At 41.4% G+C, this 17088-nt stretch overlaps 1 protein-coding gene across 1 annotated transcript in view; it reads left to right on the top strand.

Moving 5' to 3' along the window:
- Positions 1-17088, top strand: part of prmt3 (protein arginine methyltransferase 3) — a 107379-nt gene that overhangs the window by 51338 nt on the left and 38953 nt on the right. Inside the window, exons 12-13 of the mRNA XM_024002522.1 lie at positions 5730-5937; positions 7083-7169. Of these exons, the coding sequence (XP_023858290.1) occupies positions 5730-5937; positions 7083-7169 (295 nt within the window). The remainder of the gene's footprint in view (positions 1-5729; positions 5938-7082; positions 7170-17088) is intronic.

The raw sequence follows: 17088 nt of genomic DNA, 5'->3' as shown, positions 1-17088 counted from the left end.
CATGAGCTCGTTACTGCCTGGATATGTATCTCATTCTGTTATCCCATTTACACAAACCTTTGACATTTACAGTACGTTTTTCTACACTGCAAAGGTGTTATGTTTCTGTCTGGAATTCACGTTTTTATTGTCATGTGCACCGGTACAGCGATATGCCTTTCTTGGTTGATCTTTTCCAACAATGCTGTAGTACTAGAACAAAAACACATGAAAAATAGAAATAAGAAGAACACGAGAAAGTAAGTAAGCTATATATAGGATRAGTTCCAGGGCCACTGCCAATACCATATTTGCAATGTGCAGGGATACTGGAGTGGTAGGGTTAGATACAGTATGTATAGGGGTAAGGTAACTAGGCATCAGGATATATTATAAACAGAGTAGCAGCAGCGAATATGATGATTGTACTGCATGTGAGTGTGTGCTTGTGTAGAGTCAGAATGAATGTATGTGCGCAAATTAAGTGTGTTGGAGTGTCAGTGTTGAGTATGTAAAATGTTCACAGATTGAGTGTGCATGGAGTGCACATTTTTGTATGAAATAGAAGGGTCAATGCAGATAGTCAGTGTAGACATTTTGTTAGCTATTTAGCAGTCTTATGGCTTGGGGTTAGAAGCTGTTTTAGGAGCCTGTTGGTGTCAGACTTGATGCTCCGGTTCCGCTTGCCGTGTGGAAGCAGTGAGAACAGTCTATGGCTTGGTTGGCTGGAGTCTTGAACATCTTTCCCGGGTCTTACTTTCTRGCCATCCTACCCAACTACATACTACTGTTTTCCTGTCATCTTTCCTTTCTTTTTACAATAATGTGCATGTATCCATTTTTAGCACCGAAGCAATCCTCGTCCATGGATTTCACAATGAGATCTACAGCGGACAGCAGTTGCTGCAATAGAAACGAGACATTCTGCTGTCCGTAGCTTCCCGCCAGTCACTGTGTGTGTGTGTGTGCGCGTGTCATGTACAGTTTACTCTTCGATATTGTGTTTGTGACAGTAGGTTATTCTGTGACAACTTTGAAGTGGTTATGTCTTTCTTAATTTCTAGCACTTAAGCATATGGCTGTAATGTCCCTCCATTGGGGGGGAACAGCCATGGCCCCAAGCGCTTCAGCCTCTGCCAAATCACCAAGCCGATTAACCAGTCAGATGAGCACATTTTAGATGTTTAACGTTTACAAAACACATTAAGACTCATGTTTAATGTTCATTTCAAATTCATGGTTTAATGTTAATAGAATACATTCAGAAGGGGTTTAATGTCTTCGTATAACCAGAGCCTGGTTTGGCTCTGTGGCTGTATAGAGGTGAATTACTCCCTTGATTTAATTCTGAGTTGCAGGAATGTTTTTTTTTTTTGAAATACTTAAAAAATGGATTCTACGTCAAGCATGTTTTGTATTTTTGTCCCAGTCATAAACATGAGTCACAAACACGGTCAGTATTGACAGAAAAGTGTACAAAGTAGGACAGAGCGGCCATAGAGGTCTGGTATTTGATGGATATACTCGTTACTGGTGCTTTATGAAATGGATGCCGAGTCCCGCATCAACAAAGTCTCTTATAATGGGGTTTCAATGCGATGGGGYAAGTTCATGTTTCATACTGTTAGGGTAATGTTTTCAAGAACTTCCTTGCCTCCTTTCCTCTTTAATAACTGCTATGAGAAATTGGTCAGCATATGGTAAGCTAAATATGGTAACAAGTAATCAAATCTAGTCAATGTTGTACCTGCCTCGTAACGTGATATACAGTATACTGAATATGTATATATATTTGTGTATATATATATATACATACACTACTTTTCAAAAGTTTGGGGGTCACTTAGAAATGCCSTTGTTTTTGAAAGAAAAGCAAATTGTTTGTCCGTTAAAACAACATCAAATTGATTATAAATACGTTGTTGACATTGTTAATGTTGAGAATGACTATTGTAGCTGGAAACGGCTACTAGATTTTTTATGGAATATCTACATAGGCGTACAGAGGCCCATTATCAGCAACCATTACTCCTGTGATCCAATGGCACATTGTGTTAGCTAATCCAAGTTTATCATTTTAAAAGGCTAATTGATCATAAGAAAACCCTTTTGCAATTATGTTAGCAAAGCTGAAAACTGTTGTCCTGATTAAAGAAGCAATAAACTGGCCTTTAGACTAGTTGAGTATCTGGAGCATCAGCATTTGTGGGTTCGATTACAGGCTCAAAATGGCCAGAAACAAATAACATTCTTCTGAAACTCGTCAGTCTATTCRTGTTCTGAGAAATGAAATTTCCAAGAAACTGAAGATCTCGTACGCTGTGTATTACTCCCTTCACAGAACYGCGCAAACTGGCACTAACCAGAATAGAAAGAGTGGGAGGCCCCAGTGCACAACTGAGCAAGAGGAAGGATCTGCCCCTTTAAAAAAATMGCTAAAATGACATACCCAAATCTAACTGCCTGTAACTCAGMCAGCAAGGATATGAATGTTCTTGGTACCATTTGAAAGAAAACATTTTGAAGTTTGTGTAAATGGAGAATATAGAGAAAGGAATGTAGGAGAATATAACACAATAGATCTGGTAAAAGATAATACAAAGGGGATGTCTGTGTACCCCCCTTGACTCACAGCCGTTCTTTTGTATTTTATTTGTARCATCATCTTTGAAATGCAAGAGAAAGGCCATAATGTATTATTCCATCCCAGCTGCAATTTAGATTTTGGCCACTCGATTGCAGCATTATATGTGCAAAGTTTTAGACTGATCCAATGAACCATTGKKTTTCTGTTCAAAATGTTGTATCAAGACGGCCCACWTGTGCCTAATTTGTTTATTAGTAACTTTTCATGTTCAAAATTGTGCACTCTCTTCAAACAATAGCATGGTCTTTTTTCACTGTAATAGCTACTGTAAATTGGACAGTGCAGTTAGATTAACAAGAATTTAYGCTTTCTGCCAATGTCAGATATGTCTATGTGCTGGGAAATTGTCTTGTTACTTACAACCCCATGCTAATCGCATTAGCCTACGTTAGCTCAACTGTCCCGTGGAAGGGACACCGATCCCYAAGTTTTAAACAGGTCAACATTCCCGAAAGCCGCGGGGCCAGATGGATTACCAGGATGTGTACTCAAGGCATGCGCGSACCAACTGGCAAGTGTCTTCACTGGGATTTTCAACCTCTCCCTGACCGAGTCTGTAATACCTACATGTTTCAAACAGACCACCATAGTACCTGTGCCCAATTAAGCGAAGGTAAGCTGCCTAAATGATAACCCCCCGGTAGCACTCACGTCGGTAGCCATYAAGTGCTTTGAAAGGCTGGTCATGGCTCACATCAACACTATCGTGCCGTAAACCCTAGACCCACTCAAATTCGCATACCGCCCCAACAGATCCACAGATGATGCAATCTCAATCGCACTCCACACTGCCCTTTCCCACCTGGACAAAAGGAACACCTATGTGAGAATGCTGTTCATTGACTACAGCTCAGCGTTCAACACCGTAGTGCCCACATAGCTCATCACTAAGCTAAGGACCCTGGGACTAAACACCTCCCTCTGCAACTGGATCCTGGACTTCCTGACGGGCCACTCCCAGGTGGTAAGGGTACGCAACAACACATCTGCCAAGCTGATCCTCAACATTGGGGCTCCTCTTCCCCTCCTATCCTCCCTGTTCACCCATGACTGTGTGGCCAAGCACGACTCCCAACACCATCATTAGGTTTGCTGACGACACAACAGTGGTAGGCCTGATCACCGACAACGACGAGACAGCCTATAGGGAGGTCGTCAGGGACCTGGTCYTGTGGTGCCAGGACAACAACCTCTTCCTCAACATGAGCAAGACAGGAGCTGATTGTGGACTAAAGGAAAAGGCTGGCCGAACAGGCCCCCATTAACATCGTCTTGGCTGTAGTGGAGCGGTTCGAGAGTTTCAAGTTCCTTGGTGTCCATATCGCCAACGAACAATAATGGTCCAAACACACCAAGAAAGTCTTGAAGAGGGCACGACAKCACTTTTCCCCCTCAGGAGACCGAAAAGATTTGGCATGGGTCCTGAGATCCTCAAAACGTTCTACAGCTGCACCATCAATAGCATCCTGATCGGTTGCATCACCGCCTGGTGTGGCAACTGCTGACCGTAAGGCGCTACAGAGGGTAGTGCGTACAGCCCAGTACATCACTGGGCCAATCATCCTGACATCCAGGACCTATATACTAGGCGGTGTCAGAGGAAGGCCCAAAAATGTATCAGACTCCAGTCACCCGACACCATCATCATAGACTGTTCTTTCACGGCAAGCGGTACCAGAGCGCGAAGTCTAGGACCAAAAGGCTCCTTAACAGCTTCTACCTCCAAGTCATAAGACTGCTGAACAATTAATCAAATGGCCACCTGGACTGTTTACATTGACCCCCACCCCCCCCTTTTGTTTTTACACTGCTGCTACTCCTTGTTTATTATCTATGCATAGTCACTTTACAAATTACCTGGAGTAACCTAACCTGTAATTATTATATATTTTTAACTTTATTTTATTTCGTACATATTTTAAAAACTTTATTTCTTGAACTGCATTGTTGGTTAAGGGCTTGTAAAGTTAGCATTTCACGGTAAGGTCCACACAAAAGGTCCCGATCGTGCACACTACTGCAGCGTTGATAGCAAGTCAGGAATTCAGATTCAGCAGTGGAATCAGGGGGGAAAGGCGTCCAACTCAAAGCCAGACTCCTCAGAACTCTTAATCCATAAATATGCGACAGTCGCCCAGTGTCTGACCAATACAAATGTGCCTTTAGCTTTCTGTCGTCTTAGGTCATCTCCACCGTAGTCTGAAATCTATCTTGCATGCGTCTTACTAAAACGACATACTGTGTACTGATAGTGCTACATACTATTTAGAATGTACTGTTTGGTCAAATATATGCAGTAAGCAACAAATATCAACATACTAGGCTCAGCCATACTGAGAATGCGCAATTGCCTTTTTTTCAGCCATTTGTTAATTTTGGTTCGACCTGTCCCCTTATATGATTGTCAGCTGTTGTCAAACACATGTTGGTCTGAAAATATGATTGTCTTCCTCAATGCCATGCAGCAAATTCGTACTATATTAAAATCCGAAATGAGTATGGCATCCTGGCATTTTAAAGTGTAAAACATTTTTGAAACGTTGTGTACCCAAACGACCTACTCTTTAGCATGCAAGCACGGGTATCCGGACTTGGCCACATATCTCCACTCCCTCCCGAATAGGGATGGGCACGGTTAATTGAATATCAGGAGTGATTGTTTTATTTTCAAGCTCATTTTCTATCTCATGGGCTATGGCTTATGGGTTGCGGTTTACATGAAAAGGCATTTTACTATCATGGCGCATTTCCCCCACTTCAAATAGCGATTAGCCTAGTATAGGTACGAACCAACAGAGGGTCCACAACACAAGAAACGGATCGATGCAAATCACTCCGTTCTATGGTGGCGACAGCAGACTTCTCTTTCATTGTTACTGTTAGCCTAGTCTACCGTTAGTTAACTACAGATATGACAGCCTGAAAACAACTGCACAATGTCTGCTGTTGTGGCATTTTGTGCCATTCTGATTGGTGATGAGAGTAGAGGATTTATTTATTTTTCTGAATTGAAAAAAATCACGATATTCGAATAGTGAAATCATTTCAAATGCATATCCCTATCACTCTTCTCCTCTATGTTCAGTCTGTCCATACATCTCACCCCTCTTACTCTCTTTTTAGTCTACCCTGATCGTTGCACCATCAGCCTGGCGGCAGTGGGCGACACGGCGAAGCACCAGGACCGTATTGCATTCTGGGATGACGTGTACGGGTTCAAGATGGCGTGCATGAAGAGGGCCGTGGTGCCAGAGGCCGTGGTGCAGGTCCTCAAACCAGACACAATCATCTCTAAGCCTGCAGTCATACAGGTATATACAACACAAGGTATATAGAAAGGAAAAAGGTTACAGAAATAGAGTGGGTGTGGAGGGTGAATACAGAGCGAGGGAAAGAGAGTTAGTCGTAGAGAGAGAGAGGTCCCTGGAGGCAGGTTGTTGCTGTGTGTGGCAGTGCTCTAGTGCTGGGTGATTGATAAGTCTAATCCTTGTTTAAGTTCCTCTTTAGGAAACTTCATTACTCTGTCCCCCCTGCAGATGGAGAGGCACTCACTGAGCTGATGGAGAAAACACACACACACACACACACACACACACACACACCGCAGAGAGGCTACACATACACAAACACCGCAGGGCGAGTACAACACACTAATACACACACACATTACAAGCACAATCATCCTCACAGATCCTGCACTTACATACACCATATAAACACACATTGCATTTCCTAATGGACTTTCTATATCACACACACAAATGAGAGCATGGATACCTTTTAAAAAACATTTTTATTATATTCTCTGTCTTTTCCATGGACGCTCCTTCCTCTACCCATCCTCCATTTTGTGAAGTAGCATGTTCTTTTCCACGTCTCTCCCATGATGAACGAGCGGAGCAGGTGAAATAATATAATTTGAATCCTCTAATCGATAGTTTCTCCCCTTTAGTGAAAAATGGACAGCTCCCCCTTGGCCCAAATTGCATGGATTCTCRTCCATTGCCTCCCTCTGATACGATCCAACAACATTCCATTAAGGARGGTCGGAACAGCGTAAAATTAAGAGTCTGTCTCTCAGGGAATTGCAAATCCCTGTTAAAACAGTTATGGCCTTTTTCCTCTCAGAATGTTAAGGAATGTGCTTTAGAAGGTGAAATTGAAAAGGGGTGTAAAACCGTCCCTAGTTGTTGTACTTTTTTAGGTATGTAAGTCCTTTGTTGGCGAGTCTAACCTCTTGTTTTTGTATTCTGTTTTTGGTGAGTTGTACTCAAGAACAGAGGAAAAGCAGTCACCTTTAGTACAAGTGCTTAGTTGTCTTGTATCGCTTATACTTCACTGTTCTTCTGTCTCCTGCTTGATAAGACCAAAAGCGTGTTATAATTTCCTTTTTTGTTTGATTACAGAATGTGAAAGTGTGTGTATTGATCTTTTGTTTGTGGACTCCTCTCCCCAGGGGATCGATTGTAACGCAGTGTCTCTCTCTGAGCTGGAGTTTGCATCAGACTTCTGCCTAAAGATAACAGACAGCACAGACTGCACGGTGAGTCGCGCACGTACGTACACACACACACACACACACACACACACACACACACACACACACACACACACACACACACACACACACACACACACACACACACACACACACACACACACACACACACACACACACACACACACACACAAACCCCTAACTCAATCTTCTGAGTTAATCAAGGCTGTCAGCGGTGAGGATTGATCACAGGTGTGGTGATAAATGGGGCCAGCTAATTGGCTAGGAAGGGTCAGCTGGGTGGTACACCAGTGTGATGGATAGACAATCCTCCCGATCCCCAGGTGTGGCTGACTTACATGCATGTTGCGTCACGTGTGAAGGGAGTTTGTCACACCAGGGAGACCGTGTTACATATGTGGTGTGTTCTTTCTGTACCTTAAATATAAACATTTAATGCATATTTAATCTTTATGTTAAATATGCACATTTTGGTGCCTTCTCCAATTTCTAATCAGGTCAAAACTCTACAGTGGGGTGGTGAACATTTGCGTCATGTTCAAAATGGCACAACTTGGCATTTTCCAGCAGAAATGGAGTGCTGTTATAGGACAAGTTCAGGTAGTACCTCCCCATTTAAAAACGTTCTGTGCCATTTCATGCCTACTGGGTAGAGGTCGACCGATTAATCGGAATGGCGGATTAATTAGGGCCGATTTCAAGTTTTCATAATCGGTATTTTTGGACACCGATTTGGCCKAWWTTTTTTTTTATATATATATTTTTTTACACACCTTTATTTAACTAGGCAAGTCAGTTAAGAACACATTCGTATTTTCAATGACGGCCTAGGAACGGTGGGTTAACTGCCTTTTTCAGGGGCAGAATGACAGATTTTTACCTTGTCAGCTCGGGTATTCGTTTTTGRAACCTTCCGGTTACTAGTCCAACGCTCTAACTACCTGTCTTACATCAAATCAAATCAAAGTTTATTTGTCGCGTGCGCCGAATACAACAAGTGTAGACCTTACAGTGAAATGCTTACTTACAGGCTATAACCAATGGTGCAAAAAATATATATAAAAAAATTAAAAGGTGTGTGTGTGTGTAGGTATCGTTAAAGTGACCTTTGAGAAAAGAGTAGCAAGGCTACATACAGACACCTGTTAGTCAGGCTTATTGAGGTAGTATGTACATGTAGGTATCGTTAAAGTGACTATGCATATATGATGAACAGAGAGTAGCAGAAGCGTAAAAAGAGGGGTTGGCGGGGGGTGGGACACAATGCACATAGCCCGGTTAGCCAATGTGCGGGAGCAGTGGTTGGTCGGGCCAATTTAGGTAGTATGTACATGAATGTATAGTTAAAGTGACTATGTATATAAGATAAACAGAGAGTAGCAGCAGCGTAAAAGAGGGGTTGGGGGGGGCACACAATGCAAATAGTCCAGGGTAACCATTTGGTTACCTGTTCAGGAGTCTTATGGCTTGGGGGTAAAAACTGTTGAGAAGCCTTTTTGTCCTAGACTTGGCACTCCGGTACCGCTTGCCATGCGGTAGTAGAGAGAACAGTCTATGACTGGGGTGGCTGGGGTCTTTGACAATTTTTAGGGCCTTCCTCTGACACTGCCTGGTGTAGAGGTCCTGGATGGCAGGCAGCTTAGCCCCAGTGATGTACTGGGCCGTACGCACTACCCTCTTTAGTGCCTTGCGGTTGGAGGCCGAGCAATTGCCGTACCAGGCAGTGATGCACTCCACGAGGAGCCTGTGTGGCAGGCTGACTACCTGTTACGTGAGGGCAGCAAGAAGCCAAGGCAAGTTGCTAGCTAGCCAAGGCAAGTGCCAATTTTTGTAATGACTTGGTGCTGCCTATCTTGGCCAGGACGCTCTTGAAAAAGAGATTTTAAATCTCAATGAGCCCTTCCTGGTTAAATAAAGGTTAAATAAATTTAAAATTTAAATTAAACTTATTAAACAATCAATCTTCACATAATCACTAGTTAACTACACATGGTTGATGATATTACTAGTTTATCTAGCGTGTCCTGCGTTGCATATAATCGATGCGGTGCCTGTTAATTTATCATCGAATCACAGCCTACTTCGCCAAACGGGTGATGATTTAGCACTGTCGTTGCACCAATCCTAACCATAAAAATCAATGCCTTTCTTTAAAATCAATACACAAGTATATATTTTTAAACCTGCATATTTAGTTAATATTGCCTGCTAACATGAATTTTCTTATAATTATGGAAATTGTGTCACTTCTCTTGCGTTCCGTGCAAGCAGTCAGGGTATATGCAAGCAGTTTGGGCCGCCTGGCTCGTTGCAAACTGTGTGAAGTCCATTTATTCCTAACACAGACCGTAATTAATTGGCCAGAATTGTACATAATTATGACATAACATTGAAGGTTGTACAATGTAACAGCAATATTTAGACTTAGGGATGCCACCCGTTAGATAAAATACAGAACAGTTCCGTATTTCACAGAAAGAATAAATGTTTTTGTTTTCGAAAATGATAGTTTCCGGATTCGACCATATTAATGACCAAAGGCTCGTATTTCTGTGTGTTATTATGTTATAATTAAGTCTATGATTTGATATTTGATAGAGCAGTCTGACTGAGCGATGGAAGGCAGCAGCAGGCTCGTACGCATTTTCATTCAAACAGCACTTTCGTGCGTTTTGCCAGCAGCTCTTCGCAATGCTTCAAGAATTGAGCTGTTTTATAACTTCAAGCCTATCAACTCCCGAGATGGAGGCTGGTGTAACCGATGTGAATGGCTAGCTAGTTAGCGGGGTGCGCGCTAATAGCGTTTCAATCGGTGACGTCACTCGCTCTGAGACTTGGAGTAGTTGTTCCCCTTGCTCTGCAAGGGCCGCGGCTTTTGTGAGCGATGGGTAACGGATGCTTCGAGGGTGGCTGTTGTCGATGTGTTCCTGGTTCGAGCCCAGGTCGGGGCTAGGAAAGGGACGAAGCTATACTGTTACACTGGCAATACTAAAGTGCCTATAAGAGAACATCCAATAGTCAAAGGTATATGAAATACAAATGGTATAGGAGAGAAATAGTCCTATAATTCCTATAATACATACAACCTAAACTTCTTACCTGGGAATATTGAAGACTCATGTTAAAAGGAACCACCAACTTTCATATGTTCTCATGTTCTGAGCAAGGAACTTAAACGTTAGCTTTTTTACAGCGGCACATATTGCATCTTTTACTTTCTTCTCCAACACTTTGTTTTTTGCATTATTTAAACCAAATTGAACATGTTTCATGGATTTTTTGAGGCTAAATTGATTTTATTGATGTATTATATTAAGTTAAAATAAGTGTTCATTCGGTATTGTTGTAATTGTCATTATTACAAATAAATCAAAAACAAATCGGCAGATGAATTGGTATCGMCTTTTTTTGGTCCTCCAATAATCGGTATCTGTATCGGCGTTGAAAAATCATAGTCGGTCGACCTCTACTACTGGGAACTGCTTTCTCTTATCCCGAGTACAAACCACTGTCATGTGCCCTTGAGCGAGGCACTTAAACCCAAAATTGCTCTACATCGAGGTGTGCTGAAATGTGGCTGACCCTGAGCCTCTCAACGTGCTTTGTGTGTATGGGGTTGTTGGGYGGCAGAAGAAGAATGTACATTCTAACCAAATGGAGTATCCAAATAAAGAATCTAACACTATCAGCTCTAACACACCTGATAAAACTATTCTGYTAGTGATAACTGTGATTAGTTGATTATTTTTAAACATTTGCCTAAGTGCTGCAGTGGKGCAAAACCCCACACATCCAGACGCTTTCAGAGACCCCTTGTTTACTTTTTTTCCGTAACCAATCTTTGGCACTAGGCAGGGGGTGGATGATAGTTCACTCTGTACCGTGAACTGTCATCCACCTATCATCTAGTCTATTCTGTACTGTGCTGGCAGGCACTCACCGCGGCTCTTTGTCTCCCCCTCCTCTGAGAAGCTCACAGACTGATCGGCATAGGGCTCTGGTCAAACGCAGTGCACTATGAAGGGAACAGGGTGCCATTTGCGAAGACACAGAGAGAGAACAGATAGAGCAGAAATAGCCCTGSTTGACTCTGGCAAGTGATTTGTCTTTGGTGGCCCACTGTATTCTGAGAGCATTGTGCAGTGTCTCTCCACTATTTCAAAAGTTAATCAATAGCTGGTTATTATCTGCCTCTGCTCTTGGTCGGCCCCGTGGATCTAATGGAATTTGTAAACATCCTCTCATTTTTCCTCTTTTCTCAGCCACATAATTGAACATATCCACCTTTTTTATTTGTTCTATTTCTTGGAATGTGGATGACCTGTTCTAGGTTTAGAGCCTAGTGCAATGTGAAAAGTGAAACAAAAAATTATATGAAATAGTCATTTAAATCAATGTTTTTAGTGCTTTTGTGTTAATTARCTTGTATAAAAAAAATTGTCAGGCATATTTTTCCTTCAAAACTCTGTAAGTGACTGAACATTTGACTGAAAATTTGACAATTAACAGAATCTCTGGTGACAGGTGTTAAGGGTGGCTCTTGGGTGTCTGTGTTTGACCAGTATTTCAAAGGGGTATTGTGGATAGTGGTAGACTGTGGGAGTTGTAAGAAATTTCCCATAGACACTGGCCAGTTTCGTGTTTTCCCCCTTATGGGCGCTTAATCCTAGATCTTTGCCTATTGGTAACTTCTGGTCCTGCGTGTGGACCACGTGTGAGGGAGAGAATGTGTGTGGGTGTGTATGATGGAGCTCCTGCTTTTGTTCTCCTGTCGACAGTCCATTCATCAGCGACGCCTGCCTAACCTTGCATTAAATGAACAGCACAACCCCTGCGTCTGCGCCGCGCACACAGAAGACAAATACCCCCTCTCTCTCCCCCTCCTTCTGCCCCCCCCCTTTTTTGTACTCTATCACTCATCCTTTCCTCGCACGTGTAGGCCGTGGAAACCTGTCAAAAAGCATGGGTTGTGCTTGAAAGGTTTTGCATTGTTTTGTAGTCAGAAAGACTATCTCAAGGGGTTGTCTTGTTTTTATGTATTTTTCAACTGCAGGTTAATTTCATTCAGTCTTGTGGTTCAATATCTATGCACTAGTCTATAGTCCAGATACAACCAATTTCCCCCCTTGGTGAGATAAAATAGTCCTTATTMAACTTTTTAAGACTWGTTARTTTAGACTAGTTTTAAGACTTTTATTACTCCAAAGCCATTATTTGCTGATAATATCCACTAGAGATCATTGCCCGGGTTGCTGTGAATTGTGGGGGGAAAATGAACACAAGAAGTTACAAAACTATCCCTCACTTCAAAAGCCTCATAAAGATCTGGGTTGGAAAGAGAAGGGTTTCCTTTATTTTTTATTGATTCTAACACCAGTGTCTCTCACTGCTGAAGAGGTTGGAAGAAACTCACTTTTGCTTGATTCGTCTTTCAACTGCTCTCCATCAAATTTAAATCGTATGGAAAAAGTGGCCTTCAAGTCAGACAGAAGGCGRTCTCTGAAATTTCAGGGATGTTTTGGAGCACATTTAAGAGCAAAATTATTAAACTCCCATCTCTGGTTATTTGTCAGCATCGCTCGTTGTACACCAGGTGACTGTCACACCTTACCCCCTGGGTGCAGCCCCCATAACGTAACCCCCTGCGTGTTACTGAGTTTACAGTCGCCCCTGCTGTGTGTATTACCAGAGTTTAACTGGGCGGGAATGCATGGCGTCAGAGTTCAACTTAACATCAGAGATGTGACTCCGCCCCCCCCCTTAGTAATGAGGAAGTCCTGTCTGATTTCACACGGAGTATCTACTATTTTGTTTTACATAAAACTCACACACAATTAGACTACACCACTGAATTACTGAATGACATTTTCTTTCATTTTAGAGAGCTCAATACATCTCKTACCCAATATTTGTGAGATAGGGAAGTATGAGTCGTCCAGCTAATAGAGTGGTACAGGCAACAGTGTCAGACTGAATTCTTGACAGGGGTTGCTTATGGGTAGTACTCCAAAAAGAGCTGTAAGGGGAGACGGATCAACGGAAGTGTCATATACACTGACTGTACGAAGCATTAGGAACACCTTCCTAATATTGCGTCGCACCCTCTTTTGCCCTCAGAACATCCTCAATTCATCTGGGCATGGGACTCTACAAGGTGTTGAAAGCGTTCAATAGGAATGCTGGCCTATGTTGACTCCACTGCTTCACACAGTTGTCAAGTTGGCTTGATGTCACRATTCTTGATACACACAGGACATTTTTGAGCGTGAAAAACCCAGCACCATTGCAGTTCTTGACACACTCAAACCGGTGCGCCTGACACCTACTACTTACTGTACCCCGTTCAAAGACACTTAAATCTTTTGTCTTGCCTATTCACCCTCRGAATGGCGCATGCACACAATCCATGTCTCAGTTGTCTCGAGGCTTAAAAATCTTTCTTTCTCCCCTTCATCTACACTGATTTTTAAGTGGATTTAACAAGTTACCTCATTAAGGGATCATAGRGTTCACCTGGATTCACCTGGTCAGTCTGTCATGGAAAGAGCAGGTTTCCTCATGTTTTGTACGGTCAGTGTATATCAGAGACATATTTTAATATAAACATTCCAGAAAACCAAAACCTGAAATAGTTTGGCTAGTTCTATTTTACATCGAACACATGTACGATCAAAATCAGAGAATATTCCTCCAGGTTTAGCCCTGGACCAGTGGATACGGTGAACCACCTTGAATTTGATTAGGCTGTTTCTAACGCTAAAAGAGAAAGAATGTTCTCTTGCTATGTAGCACAGATCCCAAAGTGTCATCCTCAAACACTGCTTAAAAATTATTTTCCTATAAAGATGGGTTTTGTAAGTAATTAATGATTGCATTCAGTGCCTTCAGATAGTATTCACGCCCATTGACGTAGATTTTCAAGCAGATTTAAGTCACAACTGTAACTCAGCCTCTCCAGAACCTCCACGGTCTTCTTGTTAAGCAACTCCCGTGTAGATTTGGCCTTGTGTTTTAGGTAAAGGTGTTTTGAGTAAAGCCCGTGTGTCTATGTATGCGGATGACTCAACACTATACARGTCAGCTACTACAGCGAGTGAAGTCACTGGAACACTTAAAAGAGCTGCAGTTAGTTTCAGAATGGGTGGCAAGGAATAAGTTAGTCCTAAATATTTCAAAAACGAAAAGCCTTGTATTTAGGACAAATCATTCACTAAACCCTAAACCTCAACTAAAACTTGTAATAAATAATGTGTAAATTGAGCAAGCTGAGGTGACTATACTGCTTGGAGTAACCCTGTYTTGTAAACTGTCATGGTCAAAACATGTTGATACAACAGTAGCTGAGATGGGGAAAAGTCTGTCCATAATAAAGCTGTGCTCTGCCTTTTTAAGAACACTATCAACAAGGCAGGTCCTACAGGCCCTAGTTTTGTTGCATCTGGACTATTGTTCAGTCGTGTGGTCAGGTGGCACAAAGAGGGACCTTGGAACATTACACTTGGCTCAGAACAGGGTAGGACGGCTGGCCATTAAATGTACACGGAGAGATAACATTAATAAAATCTCTCATGACTCAAAGTGGACTTCATCACTACTTGTTTTTATAAGCACTGTTGACAAGCTGAATGCACTGAAGTGTCTGTTTAAACTACTAGCACACAGCTCAGACACCCATGCATACCCCACAAGAAATTGCCATCGAGGTCTCTTCACAATCCCAAGTTCAGAAAAGACTATGGAGAACTACAACACAGAACTACAAAGAGCCAAAAACTACATGGAACTCTATTCCACATCAGATAACTGATTCAAGCAGTAATATCCGATTTTTTTAAAAACACGTAAAAATTACACCCTTATGGAACAGCGGGACTGTGAAGAGACACACCGGCACATATACACACACACGTACACATGGATTTTTGTATTGTAGATATGTGATTAGTAGAGTAGTGGCCTGAGAGAAACACATGAATGTGTTGTAAAAGTGTTATCAATGTAATGTCATGTAATATTTTAAAATTGTTATAACTGCCTCAATGTTGCTGGACCCAGGAAGAGGGTAGCCTGCTGCCCTTGGAATCAGCTAATGGGATCTTTAATAAATAAATAAAAAAAATATTACATTGTCTATACAGTAATATAGTAAAATATCGTCTGCGTAATAACTCAATTTTACTAATTGCCTGGGCCAGGTGTTCCATGCATGATGCTAAAAATAGCAAAGGAGGACCATGTGGACTKATTTGGATCAGTCTCAAGACGACAACGTTTTGGAAAACAGTTTAATATCTGTTTATATCAAAGATGGGGGGCAATAGTGAGAACACTGGGTGGCATCCTTACCTTAAAAAAAAAAAAAGTAAAATTTTTGATGTATTCACATCTCTCCCCGATGAACCTTTGTGAAAGGCTGTGTTAATAATTTTGAGCATTAATTGATTCTTACATTTTAAATAGACCTCACCAGGTTATTTGCCTTTATTCATGCTATCCAATGCCCTTTTGAGTTCAATGAGAGAGATTTGGGCTCCCAGCGAGGAGGTGTATTTATTTTAGAAAGGACTTYGTCTGGCTTGGTGTGTATTTACAATCAGAGTTGTACAGTTATTTATAGAAGCAGGAGAATCTTTGATTTATTAATATGGGTTCTGATAGTAATTCCCCTGTTTCAGACTCAATAGTTGCTGTATCAGCTTATTGATCAATACTGTGTAGCTTGTTGGCCAGTAAATGACTGGGACCGTGGAAGTAATGGTTGAGTCTAATTTTGCCCTCTGTCCTATCAATATATTAAGTTATGTCTTGACTTTGGAAAGAGTAATAGCTACCTGGTCTGAAAAGAGTGTTTTTTGAGAACGCTCTAACATGGGTATCTTCTTTAATTGTGATTTATTCAACCCATATGCAAATGCCAGTTGCATTATTTTTTACAAAACCTTTGGTGGCATCCCATAGAATTTGGGGGTCTTCAACTGGATCTTTGTTTTTTATGGTTATTAATTTAGTTCAATTTAGTTAAATTTCAAGTTGATCACAGAATGTAGGAGTTTGTAGTAATGAAACTTTGAAGTGCCATCTTGTGGCTCTTTTAGGAGATTCTGACATTTCCAGAGAGAGGATTTGTACCTTATATTTTGTATTCCTCCAGCATCTTCACAATTTCCTGTGCTGTTGTTCTGGGATTGATTTGCACTTTTCGCACCAAAGTATGTTCATCTCTAGGAGACAGAACGTGTCTCCTTCCTGAGCGGTATGATTGCTTGCGTGGACCCATGTGTTTTATACTTGTGTACTATTGTTTGTATAGATGAACGTGGTACCTTTCAGGCATTTTGGAAATTGTTCCAGAAATGAGCAGACTTGTGGAGGTCTACAATGTTTTTTCTGAGGTCTTGGCTGATTTCTTTTGATTTTCCATGATGTCAAGCAAAGAGGCATTGAGTTTGAAGGTGGCCTTGAAATACATCCACAGGTACACTCCAATTGACTCAAATATGTCAATTAGCCTATCAGAAGCTTCTAAAAGCCATACATAATTTTCTGGAATTTTCCAAGTTGTTTAAAGGCACAGTCAACTTAATGTAAATTATCCTCCACTGGAATTGGATACAGTGAATTATAAGTGAAATAATCTGTCTGTAAACAATTCCATCGCCCTCACCTCGATTTGTGATTATAATATAGGCATTAATATATATAGATATAGATATATATATATTTTAAAATCCTGTTTATCTTATTTTCCATAATTAGCCATTCATATTTGTAGTAATGTAGGCAGTTTATGCAAGGATTTTTACCTCTCACCAGTCTCGCCATTACCAAAATTACATTGTGGCAAGCAATTATTTGTCTTTTAGCAAACAATTATTGTGATTCATCTTTATATCGTCCCGTTAACATATTTTACTCCCTCGCAACAGGTTGTGGATCACACTCT

Source organism: Salvelinus sp. IW2-2015, linkage group LG15 (assembly GCF_002910315.2).
Source record: "Salvelinus sp. IW2-2015 linkage group LG15, ASM291031v2, whole genome shotgun sequence".
NCBI lineage: Eukaryota > Metazoa > Chordata > Actinopteri > Salmoniformes > Salmonidae > Salvelinus > Salvelinus sp. IW2-2015.
This window is presented reverse-complemented; position numbering and strand designations above follow the sequence as displayed.